Below are 24,411 nucleotides of genomic sequence, written 5' to 3'. Positions count from 1 at the left end.
TTGGATAAAATAAGTGAAATTTTGGTATCTATAACTTGCCCCTCTTTGTCTGAGTCTCGAAGAGACTCGAGACAAAGACGTAGACGGCAAATACTTACCTGTAGTTATTCTGCCTTCAACTGAAACATGTAAACATAAAAAAGAAAAGGTTAGTGGGATAAAACCCTAGCCTGCCATAACATCAGTCAGTGCCAAGGTTGGTGGGATAAAACCCAAGTCCAACAAGATAAAACGGTCAGCGAGATAAAACCCGGTCCTGCCGAAGTTGGTGGGATAAAACCTGATCCCAACGAGATATAAACGGTCAGTGGGATAAAATCCGGTCCTGCCGATGTTGGTGGGATAAAACCTGATCCCAACGAGATATAAACGGTCAGTGGGATAAAATCCGGTCCTGCCGATGTTGGTGGGATAAAATCCGATCCCAACGAGATATAAACGGTCAACGGGATAAAACTCGGTCCTGCTGAGGTTGGTGGGATAAACCCGATTCCAAAGAGACTTATCCCAATTCCAAAGAGATATAAATGGTCAGTGGGATAAAACCCGATACCAACGAGATATAAACGGTTAGCGGAATAAAATCCGGTCCTACCGAAGTTGGTGGGATAAAACCTAATCCCAACGAGATATAAACGGTCAGTGGGATAAAATCCGATCCTGCCGAGATTGGTGGGATAAAACCCTATCCCAACGAGATATAAACAGTCAGCGAGATAAAACCCGATCCTGCCGATGTGAGAACCTCGAAAAAATGCCTACATATATTTATATACGTATAAAATATAAAGGTGTACTTATGTATTGCCTTTGCATCTTGGACTTGTAATAAATTCTACTCTTAACCTTATTCATTCTCAAACAAGCATGGGAAAATATATATATATATATATATATATATATAATATAAAATATATGTATTGCACCTGCATTTTAGATTGTTAATAAACTTCAATTTTTTTATTTTTACTTGTTCTTAAATAAGTATGTAAAAGTAGTTTTATGTTACAAACAACTTAATTGTGCTAAAATATTAAATTACTTGGTTCTTGTCAAGATAAATTAATGTTGCTTGAGTTAGATTAATTTTATTGCCTCAATATTAAACCTTTGAATCTCGATAACTAGTTTTAATCATTAATAATGTTAAGTGTTAATAGGAACCTTAGCATTAAGATAGAGCCAATAAAATTTTAGACAAAACCGATACAAGTATACTAAGTACACTTAGGACGTGAAAATTCCCAATGATTAAATTTTCGCAAGGTTAGTATATAATTAGGCGTTCAAAATCACATTTGGGATAATTTTTGGAATTAAGTTAGAATTGAGGGCTTGAGTAAGAAATTAGGAGGAGATGTGAAAAGACCGAAATACCCTCCACTATTTCAGAAAATTACCATGCAACCACCCAAAACACTCTCGGCCAACTCTATAAAACACTAACACTTCCATTTCTGCCGAAGCACATTTCCTCTTCTCCTCACAAACACTCCATCTCAACCGCGCCCCATTTTCTCTCCATTATCTCACCACTACCCCGCACCACAAACACTCCACCATCTCACCTCGTGATCATCGACCAAGTGAGAGAGAGAGCTGAGCTTCCATTTGCTTTCCTGATCAGACGCTTGAGCAAGAAAAGAGAGCTGCAATCCGCGAGCTGCAACATTTCAGTTCTGACCGAGGGAGTGAGCTGCACCACTTCCCTCATCCCAACCATGAGTTGACCATTTCATACTGCACCTTCAACCCCCACCAGCAACGATCATCCATCTACTTCAACACCCCGCAGCTGCAACACCAACCAGAACCAACCAGCAAGCGCGATAGCAAGCCGAGAGCAAGAGAGGGAGAAAATTTTCAGTTTTTCTCGTGCGTGAGCTAAGCTACAAACCGAGGTAAATCTTGGTCTTAGAATGACTAAATATAAGTAGGTGAAGATGTTAAGGAGCTTGCATGTGATGCTTAAGTATTCGGATGATGAATTTAGGAAGGGAAAAATCTGTTGTGCGCAGGAAATGGTTCTGCCGAGAGTTTGATTAGAAATTTCAGTTGTACTTTACTAAATTTCGATAATATGAGCATGAAATCGTGATTAGCTAAGCTAATAATAAGATGATTAAGAATTGCATGTTGAGTTATACGTTCGGATCAAGAGATTAAAAACTTAAGGAAATTTGATTCGGAAGGAAATAGGATTTGCCGAGAACTTGATTTGAATAATGCAACTTTACTTGGTTTAATTTTGTTGTTCTCAGCTTATAACCATGATTAGCTAGTTAATAACAAGATAATTAAGCTCTGCATGTAGTTAATTAATTGGTTTAAATCAGAAAAATAAAATGAAACAGAAATCTGCTACATGCATGTTCATCCGAGGCTAGTTGGACAAATTTCTGGATTTTTGGGCATATTTGTAGTTGGTAATCGAATCCGATTTTGAGCTAAAAATGTTAACTAGCTAGCTAAATGTTTGCATGTCAGATTTAAGTACTTAACACGCTAATTTAGCCGAGGAAAAATTGGACCTAAGACTAATGAGCTGCTGGAAATTTTCTTTGGTAATCCGAGAGACCTGAGTTGGAAATTTTAGATGTTTATAGTTGTTGTTTGCATATGATTTTGAACTAGAAATGTTAATTGGTTAGTTAAGAATTTACATGTCAAATTTGAGTACCTAATACCCTGTTTTAGCCGAAGGAAAATTGGACATAAGATTAATGAGTTGTTGGAAAATTTTGGAAACAGGGAGGAGGAGCTGGAAATTTTCACTTGCTTCTGGAAATTCTTCCTTGGAACTAAATGGTTTAGAAATGCATGAGAAATGTGCGTTTTTAAGCCTAGTAAGCTGCGTAGATGTGAAACTTTTGATACAATTGATAACTTGGTTGAAAATGGTGAAGCAAAGTGTGACGCCCCACATCTCCCTAAGGCGGACCAAAGGGTATCCGCGGACGCCTGCCCAGCTCTCGCCAGGACTCAAGCAATTCCATTCAATTTAAAACCGAACTAAACACTTCGATGAGAGCAACATGAATACAATAATGCGGAAGCGTTCAAGCTTAACAAGTCACTTAATGTATAACCAGTACATCGGGTAATCATAAAACGACTTAAATTCAAAGTACACGTCAGGGCCCAAACTTTTCAAGTTTACAATTTTCAAAAGTACAACCCAAACCAGGGCCTAGTCAAAATATATAACAGGAGTCTTAACAAAAGTACAACGGATGGTTTCTCCATATTTCTCCAAGATTCGGTCCTGTTAAGGAAAACAAAACTATAGGGTGAGCTAAACGCTCGTGAGGCCAAGAACACACATGCAAGCACTTAGTCAAATAACAATCCCAAATTTAATAAATAAACCACGTTATCTCAATAATCGACCATTCAAGCAGGAAAGTAATCAGAAACAATTCAAGGATATAGTAGCTCTCAGGAGCTAAGTTCCACTTGCTCTGTCGATGTCATTCGTATACCTCCCCGCGTTGACCCTCCTGTCAACCGGGTCGGTATTTCCATTTCCGTAGATCACCACTTACTTCCCTCCGTCCACCGTACACCCCAAGGGCCCACAAGTCTATTATAAGGCGATACTCTGTGAGTATGCCAAGCAAGACCTCTCATTAGGTCGAGCTTATATGTATCTCATGGCTCGCCCAAGTCCCCGACCAAGCCCATTGCCGGCTTGAGTCTAAGGACGGCCTATGAGTTTGGGCGTCCCCCATTCATTTGAAAGTCGAGGAGGTTCCCTCCATCGACGTATGTATTCATAACATACCATTGCATTTCAGTCATTCATTCAATACATTACAATCATTCAATACATTTCAATAATTCATTTGAAATTAGAACAAGTGCGATAAAGTACGCACCCGCCCTTATTTTCTTAAAATTCCAACAATTACCAGAAACAAACATGTATCAAAGATGCACACACTTGACACTCGCCGAGCAATTCAATAAGAATTATTTTGTGGGAGTTCAAGTGTCCACTGTGAGATCCTCTTGAAGGTCTCCTTGTGCACCTGGCAATTAACAGTGGATAATCACACAATTAACCCACTTATCAAGAAGATTGTACACTAGTACAATCTAAGGATTATTTCGCAAAAAGGAACCTCAATTACACGTAAATCGAGGTTCAACTCGCCTTTTATTATGTACAATATTATTTGAGTTTTTATCATGAAAATCGTGAGCAAAATGTTTAAGAATATCAAAAGAATAAAGAGTTCTTGAAAAACCCTATTTCTTTGAAATTGGAAAATTTTCAGTTTTAATATGAATCTTTGAAAAATCGTAACTCGCTCGATATAAGTCGAGAATTGGAAAACTTTATACCGTTGGAAACCTCTTAGAAAGTACTATAAGTTCCTAGAAGACACTTTTCCATGAATCGAAGTGGAAAGTTTCTCAAGAAAAATTCATTTGCTCAATCAAACCTCAATATTTTCTGATGAAATTTTTCACACATCTAATACATCCTATAAGCATCCAATTCAAGCTATTAGACCATTAAAAATTGGCCTCGAAATGGCCGAACATGGCAGGGGCAAAATCGGAAGTTTTTGCTTCTTACACCCAGTGAAGTTTCTACTAATTACCCACCACTAATGCATCATTTTAACCACTAAACCAACAATATAACCACCATCAATCATCAAATCAGCAACAACAACCCAAGTGTGGGAATTCAAAGAGCCCACAATCACATTTTTACACCATACACAAGCTAACCAAATGCATGCATGAACTTAACAAGGTAAGATAGCTTCCAAACTTCAAGTTTCCAAGAGTGGATCATCACTTACTTTGGGTTGATGTTCAGCAGAATTTTTGGCCCTCTATTACCCCAAAAAAACCGTGATTTCCAGCCCTTGTTTTCAGCTCAAAATGATCCTCAAGTGTCAAGCTAGGTGTGGTGCAAGTTTGGTTGAATTTGGAGATGATTTGGGGTGGTTTTGAGTGAGATTTGTGAGCAGAAATTTTGAAGCAAATGAGTTAGAGAGAGAAGAGAGCTGGTCGGCAATGAGGAGAGAGAAGATGGAGAGAAATCTGATTTCCTTTAGCTTCCAAGAGAAGGTGAAATAAGTGGTGGAAATTCACCCAAAAGTCAACTCTCATTAGGGGCCGTTTGGTGCGATTACGGCTCGATTTTTCTCGCGCGTTTGATTCACTAGTGCACTAAACCTCCAATGCATTAATATTCATGTGAGTATTATTCACTCTTAATTGTCCCGAAATAAGGGTCTAAAGTCCCTCAATTAAAGTCGCGCGTGTGAAAACGCGTACTGTCAAATTTAACGTTATAACGCAAAACTTCCGAGAATTTCTTATAACGATTACACTACTAACTATCACTTGAGTATTTATTCATAAGATTACCTATTTTAGGACCATTGTATAAGTCTCCAATATTCCAAGTTTATTGTGCTACTACGCGGATAAAATCTTCAAGCACTATTCACTATTTTTACTAAACGCGCTCCAGGTAATTAATTTTCGAAACGAATCATTTTAAAAATATAACGAAATTATTTTACCATGTATTTAGGTCTAATAAGACTAGAAAATATTCCTTGGAAATAAAATCCAATTAAATAATTTATTAAGCCATAAATTAGGCATAAAATAATAGTTTTTGCGAGTCCTCACATCCTCTCCCCCTTAAGTAAATTTCGTCCTCGAAATTTACCTTGGTTGATGAACTAGTCTGGGTACTTCTCTCTGATTGTCTCTTCAACTTCCCATGTTGCCTCCTCTACTCCATGGTTCTTCCATAGAACTTTCACTAGTGGTATCTGCTTGTTCCTCAATTCCTTCACTTTTCGATCCAGAAGTTTTACCGGTCTCTCCTCATAGGTCAGGGTTTCATCGATCTCAATATTCTCCAGTTGTAAAACATGAGAGGAGTCTGGATGATATTTCTTAAGCATGGACACATGAAACACGTTATGAATACGAGATAAGCTCGGTGGTAATTCCAGCTTATAGGCTACCTTCCCAACTCGTTGAATAATCCTATAAGGCCCTACAAACCTTGGTTGTAGTTTCTTCCCTTTTCCGGACATCAAACTTGCTTTTAAAGGCGTAATCTTGAGAAATACCATATCTCCAACAGTGAACTCCAAATCCTTTCTCCGATTGTCGGCATAACTTTTTGTCTACTTTGAGCGGTTTGAATTCTTTGCCGTTCCAATTTTACCTTTTCATTAGCCTCCTCAATCCAATATACGGTAGTCGGGTCTAAAATTTTCCGTTCTCCTACTTCATTCCAACAAATTGGGGATCTACACTTCCGACCACAAAGTGCTTCGTGTCGCGCCCCATTTTTTTTGGAAAAATAAAATGATTGCTTTTGGGATTTTATTGGTTTGGAAAAAGTGAATTTTTTGATAAAAATAAAAATGGGTCTAAATGGGACTTTTGAAAATGCGACGATTTGACCCAAAATTATAGTTTAAAAAGGGTTTTTGAAATAAAAAAAATCGGAGTCGCCACTTGGTAATGAGTTAAGGTGTACCAAGTCACCTAAAAATAAATTTTTAAAGAAAAATAGGAAAAAGTATTAAGAAACCCCTTTTAAACGACTCCTAATCCACGTAAACCAACGAAAAAGGTTCGGGAGTCACATTTGACGAAGGGGAAGGCAAGGATAAAAATCCAAGGCACCCCTTTGACCTAGCCAAGGCTAGTTGCGTGATTTAATCAAATATTTTCTTGTTTTAACCAAAAAATTTATTACATTTGGATGTACTATATGAATGCAAACCCTAGACCTAGGGGTATTGGGGGAAATTTCTCTTCAAAGGTTGAATGGTGCCAATCACATTAATTGTGAAGCCCAATAATGACCCTTTGGAGAGGTCACGAATAATGCGAGTGGGATGCAAATGAATGAAATGCATGTATGCAATGTGAGGACATGAGTTTGAAAAAAAAGTAATAAAAGACAAGAATGTGTAAGTAAAAATGTGCACGTGAGTGAGCAAGGTATGATATGTGAAATGATAATATAAAGTGCATGTGTGCAAGTAATGATAAAAGCGTTCGTGTGCAAGTGAGGATTATAAAAGTGCACGTGTGCAAAGTGAAAGTGTAATGAGGGTAAAAATGGGATAATGGATGCATGGACCTAGGGAATTCATGCATACTGAGTACGGGGAGACCTAAATCGTGACTCAATTTGCCCTTTTATAGAGGGAATACAAGCGTGCTAAGGCTTATAAAAAGCCACACTCGTTTATATCCCATATTTAAGGGGACTCTCAAGCAAATGAACCCTATAACTAGTATGAAATGCAAAAATCCTAAATGAAGGGAAAAAGGGTTTCAAGGAGCATGCCAAATGCTAAGTTAAGAAAAATGCATGACATGTGATGAACACGCAAATATGTACTAACGAGGGGAAGTCCCTAAGGGTCTAGCGTTGGACTAGCCCATTCTATGAATTCCGACTAGCGTTGGACTAGTGGAAACGTACATCCGTCCATCACATTCATTCATGGCTATGGAAAGCGAGTAGACATGCCAAACACTTATAAACACATAGCACATAACACTTAGCATGCTCAACTAGATGCAAGAACCTAATTGAAGCAAGTAACACATAACACATAGGCAATTGAAGCCCTAACTATTACATTTGCTAGCTAGGCACACGTCTTCGATAGGTCTTCATTGAATGTTCCTTCAAGCCCTATCTATTACAAGCCAAGAGGTGTACACATACCCCATAAAGAATAACTTAAATAAAAAGCAAAAGTAAATGACATAAATAAAAGAAATTAAATTAAAGGAAGGCTAGGAAAGCAAAATAGACATGCATATTCACATAACACGTAGGAGCACGTAGGGTCAAATGAAGTGCAAATAAGGGATAGAATGTACCTCCCTTGAATCGATGCTCTAATGAAGTGAAATTATTAAATTACCCTCCAAAATAATAAAAATGTCAAGGTACCACTTTAATTATCAAATAATCACATGAAACAACCATTAAACACAAAAGTGGAAATTAAGCATGGAACGAAAATTAAATATGGAATAGATCATGCACGTGCAAGCAAAACTCGGTCTCAAATAAAAGGTCTCAAGAATTTAAAGTGGAGTGCTAAATTGAAATGCTTACGGTGGAATCCATCACAATCAAATGCAAAAATCACAAAAAGAGAAAAACTATCACAGAAATTATTTATTATGATTAAATAACAAAATTATCTAAGAAAAACTGAATCAAATGAAACCAAGACTATGAATTCTTCCAAGATTATTAAGCTTTCATGACATTGGGAATTATCCATTGAAATTTGTCCACAATTCACGTAAAAACATACCGAAGCGAATTATCATGTAAAAGGGATCCAATTGCAAACATTAATCAATCATGTGAGCCCAATTAGAACATTTAAGAACTTTAAAGGTTCAAGAATGATGAAAAAGTCAAGTCATGATTCAGATTGCAAATACTTTAGGACTCAATTGCAAGAAATTAAAGCATAATTGGGTCACAGTGCAACAAAGGGGAACTTAGGGGATCAAAGTGCAATTTTTAGAGATTAATTCATGCAGTTTTCATGCAAGCTACGTGAAAATCAACATGAGAAACAACATTCTGCAGCAGAAATTTCTGCTGAAAGCTTTCGGCAACCCAGAAGACAACCGTGATTTTCATTTTCTCAACCTTAACACCATTTTGATCGAAAAATCTTCTAACCAACACATTAAAGCATGAATCTAACAACCAAACAAGCAGGTAAATCAAATTCAAAGTGAGTTTCTGCAATATTTTCTCTCATGTTTGCTCAAACGAAACCTAACTCAAACTCACATCTTATTTTCCAAAAAAAATCAGATCTCGAGCTCACATACATAGCTTTAACTAAGCTGCAAACTATGTCATTACCATCGCCTCAACAGGTAGAAAACTTAGAAGGAAAAAACATGCAAGTTCTATGCAATAGCCATGAAACAAGTTTCTGCAATTACTTCACATACTTTAGCAACCGAAGACTGCTGCACTTCCTTCTCAAGCTCAAGCTTCTTAATCACAACCGTGACCAAATATTTTTTAGCATGGTGTTTAATCATAGCTCAAGTGTTTTAAGGACTCAAACGTAAACTTAACATCAAATCATTCCATTCCTTCTCCTTAAAACCAGATTTAACAAGCAATTTAAACGTAAGGGTCCCTTAAACAGCCATGGAAAAGAAAACAAAAAGACAAAGAGATGCAGCAGCTTTTTACTCCTTTTATCTTAGCTCAGCCATCTTTGCATGCAAACACTCGAATCAGTTCTACCAATTTGTCATTTACAGACCAAATGCAAGGAATTTGCCCCCCAAACATGAATAAGAATCCAGAATTCGCAAAAGCAAACTGGAAAATTCTTTTCCTCTTCACTCGGCTACACTGGAAAAATTCCAGCAGCTTTAGTCCATCTTTAAACCGAATTTCCTCGGCTGAAACACTAAATTATGTACCCAAAAACTAACATGCAAGACTAATAAATGAAGTCATTATCAATTCCAGTTCAAAACAGGGTCGGACACCAGCAACATTGATCCCAAAATTCCAGAATTAATTCAACTATTCGCAGATGACATGCGTGCAGCAGATTTTTGTTTCACTCAAATTTCTGGTTTACACATAGCCAATTAATCTCATGCAGGGCTTAATCATCCAGTATTTAGTTAGCTAAACACACAACCAAGTGAGGATCAAGCACTTTCCAGTAAATTCACACTAAAATATCCATACAACTCCCAAAACAACTCCATCGGCAAACTGGAAAATTGATTAAGCAGTCCAGCAACTTCTAGTAGAAATTTCCAGCCATGCAATCAAAATCTTGGCCATAAGGTTCACATGCAACACCAAATAACAAGTTATCTATCAGATTAGATCCAAAACCAAGTTCGAATGTCATCAAAATCACCATCTTACCAGAAATTCATCCAAACTCTCTCTCGGTTAACATGCATGTAAACAGATTCTATATTTCTTCACTATTCTTGCTTAAACAAGGTTGATTAACCTCATGCAAAGAATAATCATTCAGCTATTAACTAACTAACCACACAACTAAGCTCAGATCATCACAAAGTAACAAGTTAAAGCTGAAATTTCTAGTTCAAACTCACGGCATTTCCAATTCTTTCAAAACCAGTTTTCTTGTGACTTAATTCTTCTTCCAACCGCACAACCCTCACATGCATGCCCCTAAACAGCTTCATCAACTAATAATCAACTAGTCTAAGTCCAGAAATTACCTCAGCTTAAGGCTCAAATCACGCGATCAGCAGCGGAAATATTTCTCTCCTCTCGGCAGTCCAGAAATGCAGTCCGCAACTCTTCCTCTCCCTTGCTCAAGCTTGCGACTAGAATGGAGGAAGTTTGATTCTCAGACTACACCAGCTCACGGATGGAAGAAAGGATAACAACAGGTCTTTCTCTCTATTTTTTTAGCTTACGGACATTAGCTTACGGACAGAAAGGAAAAGGAATGGAAGCTCGGCTCTCTCTTGCACTCCACTCGCAACTCACGGCAGAAAAGAAAAATGGAAGTATGATATTGGGGTCAATTGGAAATGGTATAGCGTAGTGGGATGTATATATTGAGGTATTGGGAGTGGAGTGGAGTCGGCAATAACAATGAAAAATGCTAGGTTGAGAAGTGGAAATGGAACCGGCAGAAATAGAATTGTGATTTTTTTTTATTTTTTCTTTTTTTTTTCTTTTTGAAATTAATTGAATAAAACTGATAATAAAAATAGATAACAAACAACAAAAACAACAAAAAAAGTAATTTAATTAACATTGGGTAGAAACTAAATAAACTAGAATCAACAAAACACAATTTTCCATTTTTCATCAATTTCCTCTTTTTTTTTTCACAAATTTTACGTTAAAACTTAAAACTAAAACTAAAACTAAAACGTGAACAAAATTAATATGACAAATAATTAGCAAATAAAAGATAAATAAAAAGGTAACAACTAAAATGCAGACAATCTAAAACCAAATCATGAATTAGATGCAACATACAAATTATTTAAAACTTTGGTGTCTACAGTTTGCCCCTCTTTGTTTGAGTTTTGAAAAAACTTGAGACAAAGAAGTAGACACCAAATACTTACCTGTGTTATTCGGCTGCAAAATGATTTGAACGGACAGGAATTCTAAAAACGGGACTGACCCGAACATGAAACTAAACGGGACTGACCCAAATAAAAATTTAAAAACGGGACTGACCCGAACCGGAATTTAAAACGGGATTGGCCCGAACAGGAATTTAAAACGGGACTGACCCAAACAGGAATTTAAAACGGGACTGGCCCGAACAGGAATTTAAAACGGGACTGGCCCGAACAGGAATTTAAAACGGGACTGACCCGAACAGGAATTTAAAACTGGCCCGAACAGGAAATTTAAAACGGGATTGGAAATTTAAAACGGGACTGGCCCGAACAGGAATTTAAAACGGGACTGGCCCGAACAGGAATTTAAAACGGGATTGGAAATTTAAAACGGGACTGGCCCGAACAGGAATTTAAAACGGGACTTCACTGGGGAAGTTTAAACAATGAATTGAGTTTTTTTTTTTTTTTTTTTTTTTTACCTGAGAATAGTTCAACTTTTGTACCAAGAGGGAAATTTGGATTTCTGTGACTGAAACGATAGCTGATGCTGTTTCTTATGATCGAGTCTTGCAAATAACATCTATCCTTGTTTACTGGGAAGCTTTGTCTGACATCAGTTTAGGTGCCAAAAAGAGAGTGACTGCTTTTGTTTGTGAATGCAACATTCCTGCAAGAAAAGAAGAAATAATGGACTTGCCACCATTGTTTGATCCGGTTTGCCTTGAGAGTCGTGTAAACATGAGTCTTGTGATGCTTTTATTTCGGCTCGGCGGCGTCTGCCTTAGTCGAACTTGAAACCTTTCAATTTCTGAGACTGATAAAATACGGATTTACCACGTCACCCAATCCAGGTGGTAGCTTTGTTGTATGTTACTCCCTGTAACTGATGATTGAATCCCCTATCTTTGCACAAACCTTAGGGTTTATCATTCATTTGAATTCAATGGTGCAAGAATGATGCATGAAAATTAGTCATATAAAATCAACGTATATGCAAGATGATTTCCTATGTTAAGCAAAAATGAGCATGCAAAAGAATGTATACAATCATAAGCATTCATACACAAATAATTGAGAACAACCAAGAGGTTTATAAAGATACATTTTGCAAAAGAATATTTGTAAAGAATAATACAAATTTAGCCGATGAATATCATATTGAAGACTTTGGATATTTTCTCTTTGGAACCCGATATTGGCAGAAGTATCACAAATATGAGGAAAACCCTAAATGCACCAGGTCACCAGCTGTTCCTTCTTGAGCTTGTCTGTTGAGAAAACCTACCTTGGCGCCCTTTCGGGTTTTCACCAAGGTTGCCCCCACCCTTTTTGTTGTTTTTTCTTTTTTTTTTTTTTTCTTTTTTCTTTTTTTTTTCTTTTCTTCTTCTTTTTTTTCTTCTTTTTTTTCTTTTCGAGGCGCCCTTTCGGGTTTTCACCTAGAGAACCATGAAATATCTCGACCATTATCGACTCAGAAATATGAATTGAAGATTTCTGGCATCAGTAGAATGCATTTCCCTTGTGAGATTAGGCGAAAGCATTATAGACATCACCTGCCAGTTGATTAACAAATTTCCTAATAGAGATGCAGCAAGTGACGAAAATCAGGACTTTGGGCTTTTGTAATGAGGTCCGGTGGGGTGTTTTTCAAGAAAGGTTGAGGCTTGAAAGCAGATTTGATACGAGGGGTGAAATAACTTGAGATTGCACCCTTTTGAAAACAACTCCGAAACTGAGGAAAATTTGCCCCAGTTTGATCAGTTTTTCTCGCTTTGCGTTTTTCATTGTATTTTCCTCACTTTTTGCATTTTTCTTTGAAAACTAAATTTGCCCCAGTATAGGGTTTTTTTTTTTTTTTTCTTTTTTCGAAACAAATTTGCCCCAGTGTGGGGTTTGCAATTCTCAAGGGTTATCAAATGAAATTTGTCAATTCTAATGGCTCAAAGGGGACAAGTAGAGATAAAATATTTTTTAGTGTAAAAGAAAATGGCCTGACTTGCATTTCGCCATTTGCATGAATTTCTAAAGAAAATTCGCATGATCAAATGAAAAACTTTTTGCACATATCTGAGTTGATGGGTTGAGGGAAAACCCGTCCATCCATTTCCGCCAAAATAAGAGCTCCGCCAGGTAATACCTTTTGGATAATGAACGGCCCTTGCCAATTTGGAGCGAACTTGCCTTTAGCTTCATCTTGCATTGACAAAATTCGCTTCAGTACCTTATCACCTTCTTCAAATGCCCGCCGATGAACTTTTTTGTTGTAAGCTCGGGCCACACGTTTTTGATAGCATTGCCCATGACAGATAGCATTGAATCGCTTCTCATCTATCAAAGTCAATTGCTCATGGCGCTGCTTGATCCAATCGGCCTCCTCCAATTTAGCTTCCATAAGGATTCGTAGCGACGGAATTTCAACCTCAGCTGGTAATACAGCTTCCATCCCATACATAAGTGAATATGGCGTTGCCCCAGTCGATGTCCGAATAGAAGTCCGGTACGCCATCAATGCATAAGGCAACTTTTCATGCCAATCGCGATGCTTTTCTGTCATTTTGCGGATAATTTTCTTCAGATTCTTATTTGCGGCTTCTACAGCTCCATTCATCTGAGGCCTATAAATGGCAGAATTGCGGTGTTTGATTTTGAACTGCTCACATAGTCCATCTACCATGTCATTGTTCAGATTCTTGGCATTGTCCGTGATAAGCGTTTCGGGTACTCCAAAGCGACAGATGATGTGATCTCTCAGGAAATTGGCCACTACCTTCTTCGTGACATGTTTGAATGACTCTGCTTCAACCCATTTGGTAAAGTACTCGATCGCCACCAATATAAATCGATGTCCATTTGAAGCAGGAGGATCGATTGTACCAATCATGTCCATACCCCACATTGAACAAGGCCACGGGGCGGTCATGCTATGCAACTCAGTGGGTGGAGCGCGTATAATGTCACCGTGCATTTGGCATTTTATACATCTCCGGACAAAATCTATACAATCATGCTCCATAGTAAGCCAGAAATATCCGGTTCTCATGATTTTCTTCGCTAGCAAATGGCCATTCATGTGAGGTCCACAAACGCCACTATGCACTTCCTTCATCATATATTGAGCCTCATCCTCATCAATGCACCTTAAAAGGTTCAAATCCGAGGTTCTTTTGTATAACACTTCTCCATTTAAGAAGAATTTTGAAGCCATTCTACGCAGAAAATTCTTGTCTTTTATACCAGCATGCTGAGGGTAGGACCCAGTTTTGAGAAACTCTTTAAGATCATTAAACCAAGGAGTAGTATCCGAGGACTCGTCTGCAACCCAGCAGTGGGCGGGCTTGTTTTGAAGTTGAATTTGGATTGGTTCGATCTTTAATTCATCTGGATACTGGATCATGGAAGCCAAGGTGGCCAAAGCATCGGCGAATGCATTCCTGGCTCGAGGGAGATGTCTGAATTCCAAATTTTGAAATTGCTTGGCCAGAGTGAGCAGACTACAATGGTAGGGTAGAATTTTTGAATCTTTGGTTATCCACTGCTTCAAAGTTTGGTTCACGAGCAAATCTGAATCACTAAAAGCTATCAACTCCTTGATTTCCATTTCCAAAGCCATTTTGAGACCAAAAATGCAGGCTTCATATTCAGCCATGTTATTCGTGCAAGCGAATTGCAATTTGGCAGCGGCAGGGTAGTGCTTCCCTTCGGGTGACACCAAAACAGCTCCAATTCCAGCTCCGAGAGAATTTGAAGCTCCATCGAAGAAAAGCCTCCATTCAGGACTTTGTTCACTTATATCATCTGCAGCGCTTACAAATAGGACCCTCTCGTCAGGGAAATAAGTACGGAGTGGTTGATAATCATCATCCCTTGGATTTTCCGCCAAATGATCAGCTATAGCTTGCCCCTTGACCGCCTTTTGTGAGGTGAAAACAATATCGAATTCTGAGAGAATTATCTGCCATTTCGCCAAACGCCCAGTTAGCATCGGTTTCTCCAAAAGATACTTCAAAGGATCAGACCGGGAAATAAGATACGTGGTATGACTCAACAGATAGTGTCTCAACTTCTGGGCTGCCCAGGCCAATGCACAGCAGCTTTTCTCAATGAATGAATAATTAGCCTCGTACTGCGTGAACTTCTTGCTTAGATAGTAAATGGCTTGTTCTTTCCTTCCGGATTCATCGTGCTGACCTAGAACACACCCTACTGCTCCATCGAGTACAGATAAATACATAATCAAAGGTTGGCCTGGTTTGGGCGGCACTAAGACTGGTGGATGCAACAAATAATCTTTAATCTTGTCGAAAGCCTGCTGGCACTCCTCATTCCAATACAACGGTACATTCTTTCTTAATAATTTGAACAATGGCTCGCATGTGGCAGTTAATTGGCCGATGAACCTCCCGATGAAATTGATCTTCCCTAAGAAGCTTTTCACGTCCTTCTGAGTTTTCGGCACTGGCATATCTCGAATTGCTTTGATTTTCGCCGGATCTATTTCTATGCCCTTCTTGCTAACAATGAATCCCAACAGCTTACCCGCAGGTGCTCCAAAGGCGCATTTCGCAGGATTTAACTTCAAATTGTACTTCCGCAATCTTTCGAATAACTTCTTCAAATCAACCAAATGGTCCTCTGCCCTTTTAGACTTGATTATAATATCATCCACGTAGACCTCCATCTCCCGGTGGATCATATCATGAAATAGGGTTGTCATGGTCCTCTGATACGTTGCTCCAGCATTCTTTAAACCGAAAGGCATGACTCGGTAGCAAAAGGTACCCCAAGGGGTAATGAAAGCAGTTTTCTCCCTATCCTCTTCTGCCATCAAAATTTGGTGGTAGCCAGCAAAACAATCGCAAAAGGATTCAATCTCATGTCCGGCAGTATTGTCTAAGAGAATGTGAATGTTTGGTAGAGGGAAATCATTTTTAGGACTGGCTTTATTAAGGTCTCTATAGTCAATACAAACTCTTACCTCTCCACTCTTTTTTGGAACAGGGACAGGATTTGAAAGCCAAATTGGGTAATGGGAAACAATGATAATGTTGGTTTTGAGTTGTTTTTCAATCTGCTCTTTTATTTTGAGGCTTATATCTGGTTTGAATTTTCTGGGTTTTTGTTTTATGGGTGGAAAAGAAGGGTCTGTGGGTAACCTATGCACCACCACATCAGTTGAAATACCAGTCATATCATCATAGGACCACGCAAATACATCCTGGAACATGGTCAAGAATTCAAGCATCTCCTTTTTCTGCCTTTCATTCAAATGAATACTAATTTGCACCTCCTTAACCTCATCCTCAGTGCCAATGTTAACCTTTTCTGTTTCTTCCAGGTTCGGTTTTGGTTTTTCCTCATATTGTTCAAGGTCCTTTGCAAAAGAATCGAATACCTCCTCATTATCACTCTCGCTTTGGAGCTCGGATTCACAGACCTCCAAGTCGTGAGTGATATAGAGATTGCCATTATCGAATTCCAGAATTGTGATATCCAAAGGGTCAAATAATTTTATTTTTGGCCATCTGAAAGAATTAACGAATGTGGGATAATAAGCAAATAAGCATACAACAAACAGATGGTCAAGCAATACAACGAAAATATAAACAAATGAATAAACAAAACAACATGACAAGAACAACTTGTACATTTTCATAAAACCTTTGATTGAAAGCAAATGGAAATGAAAACTTAACAATATTTACATGCGAAAATGTTAGTCAAAAAGTAAAATTGTTTTCATTGGCTATTTACAGATGCAACTTTTCATGAATTCACATGAATGATAAACCCCTTTCAGTTTACCGAAACTCCTTCCGAACGGGCAGGAACTCGGCTGTCCAATTGGGAATTGATCCTTCGGGGATGTCAAGAAATTCAGCTTCGCCTGGAACACTATCTTCAAATGTTGCCCCAACGAACAATTGGGCCAAACTAGCTTCAATTTCGTCAACTGGGTTGATTTCTGACATGATCACCTCGGCTGGTCGTGGGAAAGTATAATGCAGGGGTGGAATGTCAAGAGCCCTTTGCCTTCCTTCTTTCTCCGCTTTCTTGCGCTCCTTCATTTCTCTGATATCCTTAGCAGTCGGTCGGAAGCCTAAACCAAACGAATCCTTTTTCTCAATAATCTCCACTGGCTTCAAAATTCCTTGCAGATCTCGTCCCAGCCCTTTGTCAAATTCATAGCCTCCACGGATCATTTCTTTAGCCATCATGACACTGGCCTTTGATAGAGCTCGCTCCTCGTTTGTGATCCAACTTACAGAGACGATATCAGCCGTGCTATGAGGAGTCATGGTGACGTTTCGGCTTCCATCCTCTTTTGACCCAGAATCGGTGATTACAAGGCAATCCTCTTCGGCAAATATAGTTATCAGCTTGTCATTTACTACAAATTTCAGCAACTGATGCAATGAAGACGGCACAGCTCCGGACTTATGAATCCAGGGCCTTCCAAGCAAAACGTTGTAAACACTAGGAAAGTGCATGACTTGGCAGGTTATTTGAAATTGTGCGGGTCCCATCTCGACCACTAAGTCTACTTCTCCTATTGGCTCTCTTTGTGCTCCATCAAAACCTCGGACTACGGTCCCTGAAGGCCTCAGCTTGATGTCTTGCAATCCTAGCTTCTCCAAGGTGCTCCAAGGACAGATATTAAGCGCAGATCCATTGTCAATCAACACCTTCGGCAGCATTTTTCCGTTGCACCTTACAACTATGTACAGGGCCTTATTATGTCCAATGCCCTCCGCCGGCAATTCCTCGTCAGAGAAAGTGATTTGCTTGGTAAATAACACATTTCCAACTACATGAGAAAAATTATCAACTGAAATGTCCTTAGGGATTTGAGCTTTGGTCAACACCTCGATCAGCGCGTCCCTATGCATGTCTGAAGAGAAGAGTAGATCCAACATGGATATCTGGGCAGGCGACTTACTCAGCTTCTCAACTACATTGTACTCACTTCTCTGAAGTCTCTTAAGGAAATCCAAGGCTTCTTTCTCGGTGATTGTTGGTTTGACGAGCGGCTCGGAGTTATTTGCTTGAATCGGAATGGTATTTTCAAATGGACTCGCAACCTTTCCTGATCTGGTGACCACTGACACTTCCTTTTTTGCAATTGACTTTTCCCCAATCTGTACGTCAGGTTCATCATAATTCCATGGCACTTGTTGCAGGCTTAAAACAGGCTCTTGCTTCGGGAATTCAATAACCACTGGCTCCAAAGCCTCACTTTCGGCTGGCGTGAGATCCAAAATAAAGGGCTTTTCGTCCTCTTCAAATGGCAATTCTATGACAAAGGGTTGGTCTGTGACCCCAAACACTTCAGCTTCCCTTGTCAATTCTTTGACCGGTTCCACATACTCCGTATCATCCAGAATAATTCCAATGATATTGGCGTGTTCCGGTAAAGGGTTCCTATTTACGTTCGGCCCTTGCGCCTCCCTTTTCCGGATTACAATCTCCCCGGCTTCAACCATATCTTGGATTTTATGCTTAAGCGCCTTGCAATCAAAGGTGGCATGTCCGGGGGCCCCAGAATGATAAGCACAGACAGCTTGTGGATTATACCACGCGGGCATGCCATATGGGTAGGTAGGAGGGGGTACTGTACCAATTTTCCCGGCGGCCTTCAACTGGTCATACAATTGGTCCAGAGGCCTGCCTAAATTGGTGAATGTACGGCTAGGTGGTCGGTTGTAAGGTTCAGGAGGTTGAGGATGGTTGTAAACAGGTCTATTTGGTGGAGGAAATCTTAGGTTATATGGAGGGCGAGGTCGGTTTTGAGGTGGATTTGGTTGGGAAATTTGAAAAGGGGCTGAAGGTGGGTTTGGATAGCTTGGGCGAGGTCGAGGGTGGTGGATGTTGGTAGTATATACAGGATGCGGATTTGAGTAGTAAGGGTAATGGGGTTGGTAGATTGGGCTGTGTTGGTATCGGGGTCTGGGTGAAGGGTTTTGATTCCAAATAAATGTTGCATCCCCCTCTTTCTTTTTGAACGGCGGCTTTTTCACATTGCTTCCTTGACCTTGTAAAGCATCCAACTGAGATTTCAGGGCAGAGACATTGACAATCTTCCCGGCTCTCACAAAGTCGTCAAACTCTTCCAATTTATTCACAATTGCAGCAAAAGAACAACCAGTCATACGGAAAATTTCTTCGAAATATGGAGGATCATGCGCCTTTATGAATGTGCGAATAATTTCATCCTCAGTCATCGGTGGCTCCACCTTCGCAGCTATCTTTCTCCATCTCTTGGCATATGTCTTATGATCTTCAGATGGTCGCCTTTTCGTTCCTTCCAGAGTAGTCCGAGTTGGCGCTAGCTCACAGTTATACTCATATTGTCTAATGAAGGCATTGGACAGATCGAGCCAGGTCTTCACTTCCTCCGGCTTTAGGTTGGAATACCAGTCAAGCGCATCCCCTTCTAAGCTTTCTGGAAATAATCTCAACGGCAAATTCTCGTCATCCACTGGCTTGCCCAACTTGTTAGCAAACAAGCGCAGGTGCGTTTTAGGGTTGCTTGTTCCATCATATTTGTTGAATTTAGGGGTCTTGAACCCCACCGGCAATTGCACGTTCGGAAACAGGCACAAATCATCATAATCCAACACCCCTTGTTTGCTTAAACCTTGGCTTTTTCGGATGAATTCATCAAAACGATCCAAGCGTTTAAGTAGCTTCATATCAATCTGGGTAGACGACTCTCCCATTTCTGGCTTATTTTGAAAAGTGTGCTCCGGTATCACGGGTTCTGCGGTGGTTTGATAAAAAGCTGGTGGGTTCTGATGCATGTTTGGGTCGCTTTGAGGCTGAAATCCTTGACCATAAGGAGGGTAGAAAGGCGGATTTTGAGTAAAAGCATATTGCGGGTTAAAAGTTCCCTCACAGGTGGTTTGAAATGGAGGAATAACAAATGGTAACGTGGTCTGGCTGGGAGGAATAACAAATGGTAACGTGGTCTGGCTGGGAGGAATAACAAATGGTTCAGATTGTGGTTGTGTGGCGGGCACAGGCTCAGGTTGCACTCCGCTACTAACGAGTTCGTCGATCAACCTCTTTTGAGCTGCCATTTCGGATGCCATTTGCCCAAATTTTGCGAGTAATTCAGTCAACTGAACCCCAGGACTTGCAGCTTCCGGCTGGGTAGTGGCAACGGCCTTATCGGATGATTCTGGTTGAGTACTCATGTCTACACGATTTCTTTGGGCTTTACTTCGGGATCGCGTAATAATGGGGTTTTTCCGAAAAGCTATTTTGAAATTTACCTGGGAATGCAAAAGACTTCATTAGATAAACCAATGATTACTGAATTTCTGCAATTTATTCAAAAAGAGAAAAAAAAAGAAAAAGACATGAGTTAGTAATTATTCAAACAATTCGGATGCATGTCCTATTTGGGGGGCCCTTTTTGTGCCAAGGGTGGGCCTAGCATGATGCAACACCTTCGAAATGGGACCCGTAATACAAACCTGTTTTTGACAATAATCCAAAATAAGAGCAAAAGAAAAACCATTTTCATTGATAAACTTGCCAATATTTACATCATGTCACGAAGACGATTCCGTACAAGATTACCAAAACTTCTGAACCTATCTAATACGGAGTCCTTTGTTTCCCTAGCATATGAAATTCTAACACATTCAGTTTGGTCATATAATTCTGCACATTTCCTTTTCAGCTCTTGACGCTTTCCTCGTTCATTTTCATATAATTGCTTGTTTTGCTCGGCCATCCCTTTGTATGCTTCGGCAGACTTACTTAACTGCAGAATTTCCCTATCTTTTGCTTCGACAATGGTCTTTAACCTTTTCACCTCCTCAGCTGGCTCGTCTTGAATTTCTTGCGCAGCGGATCCTCCTACCCAGTCTTCGTATTGTGAAGTCGTCAAACCCTTCTGCTTAAGCTCCGGGATGTATCTAAAACTCACGTCATTAGATAGCGTCACCCAGGCGTCAATAATCCGATCTTTCATAGGGATTTGATTTGGGCACATTCCCCAGTTAAAAATAATGGTGACTTCGCTCATGTCAAGCACGGGTGGTATTTCTTGGACACGCCCTAATTGTCTGAGAAACCTTTTTGGGGCGTACGCGGTAATCCCTTGAGTACCCAGTAGGAGAATGAATTCGGATGCCTGAGTGCGAAGAATGGGTTTAGTACAATCGGTCCAATCCAATACCCATCTAATATTTTGATCGGTCACGTTCTTCAAGAAATCCACAAACTCAGATGCATTACATGGCAGACTGTCTCTGTTAATTCTCTTGTGATGTGTGGTTATCCAGTTGTATGTGAACATTGGTAGACTCGATGAAATAGCCGGTCGTCTCATGAAATGCTCCATTCCCCATATATGTAAGATCAAATTTGAACCACAAAAGAACTTTTTCCCTTTCTGACAGGTAGTGCAGGCTATGAAGATGTCGGCCAAAATGGTAGGAATAATGGAACACGGCCTATCATTAATTCCGAGAAACAAGTCATACAGGATCCTAGTGAGCTTGAAGGCTATCTTTTTGTCTTTCCTAGGGAAAAAGTAGGTTCCCGTCATGACTAAACCGTATACCCAGACTCTCTTTCGATCCCACGTTTCCTTGGAAGTAAACGAGAAATCCCCTCGATGCCTCTCAAAACCATCTCTTAGCGCAAATCGATCAAATAAGAACTTCACCTCTATATTTTGGTCTGCCCCTTGTAGTACTGATTCCTTTAACCCAGTGAAACGGCAAAATTCAGCTTTGTTAGATACTAGCGGCAATACCACGGCAGTTCCTTGAATCGGCAAATTGAGAAATCCGGCGACTTCCTCAATCGTTATGGTCATCTCCCTTTTTCCAAGTCTAAAAGCAGAACAAGTGGGGTCCCATAGATGCACTAAAGCTTCTACCAAATATCCATCGGACTTAACGTCCTTGAAATCCCCGATGTGTCCTAATCGATCAGCTATTTGGTTAATCTCATTGGGTGAGAGTAACGTGGGCCATCTTTGTACCTCCGGCGGCACTACTAACATCTGTTGCACTCGGCGAGGGCTTTCCATCTAGAAACCAAAACCGGAGTTAAATACCTTACCTACAGGTCCCATTTCTCTGGTTAACAGGAATTTAAACGTGCAAATCCCAAAAATTGGGTTAAATACCCATGGGATTTAGGTTGGCTTGTCCCTAATACGGGATTCCCTAAGTGGCATTCCCTTTCTAAGGCTTATGCATGATGCCATTCTTATCAAAGCAGGGAAAAATGCAATTTGAAATGAGACGTGACCTAAGGAGCCCTTTGTTTGCCAGGGTAAGCCTAAAAATGGTATGGCATTAATTTATGAACAAGATATATCACAATTTTCACATGTGCAATAGCCTATCTACAAGGGTAGGTTTCTAAAAAGTCATGCCAGACCTCTTATTTGCTAGGGTTTGTGAATGCAATGGGGCACAAAACCAAGAAAAGTTAGCTCAATCCGATAAATACACATAACACATTGTAACAACGGAATCAACACAAGGAAATAAAGCAATAAAAAGAAGAAAGGGGTTGGACCCCTCTCCTCGTGAATGGTGTACCTAATAAGGTAAGGTCGACTCTACCCTAGGTAATTCTAAAATGGATGCATGAGGTTTGGGCTCACTAATGCATCTAGACTCGATAGGTTCAGGCCCCCAAGCCTTCAGACTCGTGGCCAAGGGTCATCACTCCCAAGGCCCTTTGTCGGTGGCTCGAGCGATTCCCCAAACACCGCTACGCACACGTCGTGTTACGGCTGCATGTTTGAGTGAATCTATAAAAATCCTCAACCTTCGACTAAAAACTAAAGGCTATTAACCCAAAGTTTAAAGCGGAAGATCGAGTGACCCATTGGATCGTGCTACGCACACGTCGTGTTACGATCACACGTCCAAGTGGGTCTCCTAAAATCCTAATAGGGTGAAGTGGCGTGACAAGCCACTAAAAGAAAAATAAATGAAGGGTGAAAAAAATTAAAGCGTATGCTCGTATGCTAGTGCTCGTTTGGAGGGGAGGGATCAAGAACCCAACACGAGGCTCTAGGGTGATGTCCCCCACCCAGATGCAATGCAAGCGCGAGATAAACAAGTACACATACATCCAATTAACCAATCATACATTCACGAGCGAGGGAGTAGTTGGATACGCGTGAAATGCAAAAAATCCTAAAAAAGGAAAAAAATGCAACCCTAAAACACCCAAATGTGATATATGAAAAGGTTAAAAGAAGAAAAAGGTTGATTAAATCAAATTTGCTCGGACTCTCGAAAGTCCCCAGTGGAGTCGCCAACTGTCGCGCCCCATTTTTTTTGGAAAAATAAAATGATTGCTTTTGGGATTTTATTGGTTTGGAAAAAGTGAATTTTTTGATAAAAATAAAAATGGGTCTAAATGGGACTTTTGAAAATGCGACGATTTGACCCAAAATTATAGTTTAAAAAGGGTTTTTGAAATAAAAAAAATCGGAGTCGCCACTTGGTAATGAGTTAAGGTGTACCAAGTCACCTAAAAATGAATTTTTAAAGAAAAATAGGAAAAAGTATTAAGAAACCCCTTTTAAACGACTCCTAATCCACGTAAACCAACGAAAAAGGTTCGGGAGTCACATTTGACGAAGGGGAAGGCAAGGATAAAAATCCAAGGCACCCCTTTGACCTAGCCAAGGCTAGTTGCGTGATTTAATCAAATATTTTCTTGTTTTAACCAAAAAATTTATTACATTTGGATGTACTATATGAATGCAAACCCTAGACCTAGGGGTATTGGGGGAAATTTCTCTTCAAAGGTTGAATGGTGCCAATCACATTAATTGTGAAGCCCAATAATGACCCTTTGGAGAGGTCACGAATAATGCGAGTGGGATGCAAATGAATGAAATGCATGTATGCAATGTGAGGACATGAGTTTGAAAAAAAAGTAATAAAAGACAAGAATGTGTAAGTAAAAATGTGCACGTGAGTGAGCAAGGTATGATATGTGAAATGATAATATAAAGTGCATGTGTGCAAGTAATGATAAAAGCGTTCGTGTGCAAGTGAGGATTATAAAAGTGCACGTGTGCAAAGTGAAAGTGTAATGAGGGTAAAAATGGGATAATGGATGCATGGACCTAGGGAATTCATGCATACTGAGTACGGGGAGACCTAAATCGTGACTCAATTTGCCCTTTTATAGAGGGAATACAAGCGTGCTAAGGCTTATAAAAAGCCACACTGTGAGGACTCGCAAAATTTACTTATTTAATCTCCTATTTCT

The 24,411-nt window shown here is 39.7% G+C and overlaps 1 protein-coding gene across 1 annotated transcript; it reads right to left on the bottom strand.

Moving 5' to 3' along the window:
- Nucleotides 1–1,776: 1,776 nt before the first annotated feature.
- LOC140016485 (uncharacterized) lies at nucleotides 1,777–18,731 on the bottom strand. The gene is made up of 2 exons (XM_072070013.1): nucleotides 17,179–18,731; nucleotides 1,777–1,795 (listed from the first exon to the last, which is right to left on the bottom strand). Exons 1-2 carry the CDS (start codon nucleotides 18,729–18,731, stop codon nucleotides 1,777–1,779), a joined length of 1,572 nt encoding a protein of 523 aa, XP_071926114.1.
- Nucleotides 18,732–24,411: the final 5,680 nt, after the last annotated feature.

Source organism: Coffea arabica, chromosome 11c (genome assembly GCF_036785885.1).
Source record: "Coffea arabica cultivar ET-39 chromosome 11c, Coffea Arabica ET-39 HiFi, whole genome shotgun sequence".
NCBI classification, from domain to species: domain Eukaryota; kingdom Viridiplantae; phylum Streptophyta; class Magnoliopsida; order Gentianales; family Rubiaceae; genus Coffea; species Coffea arabica.
The sequence above is the reverse complement of the archived record's forward strand: the minus strand, read 5'-3'. Positions and strand labels throughout refer to the sequence as shown.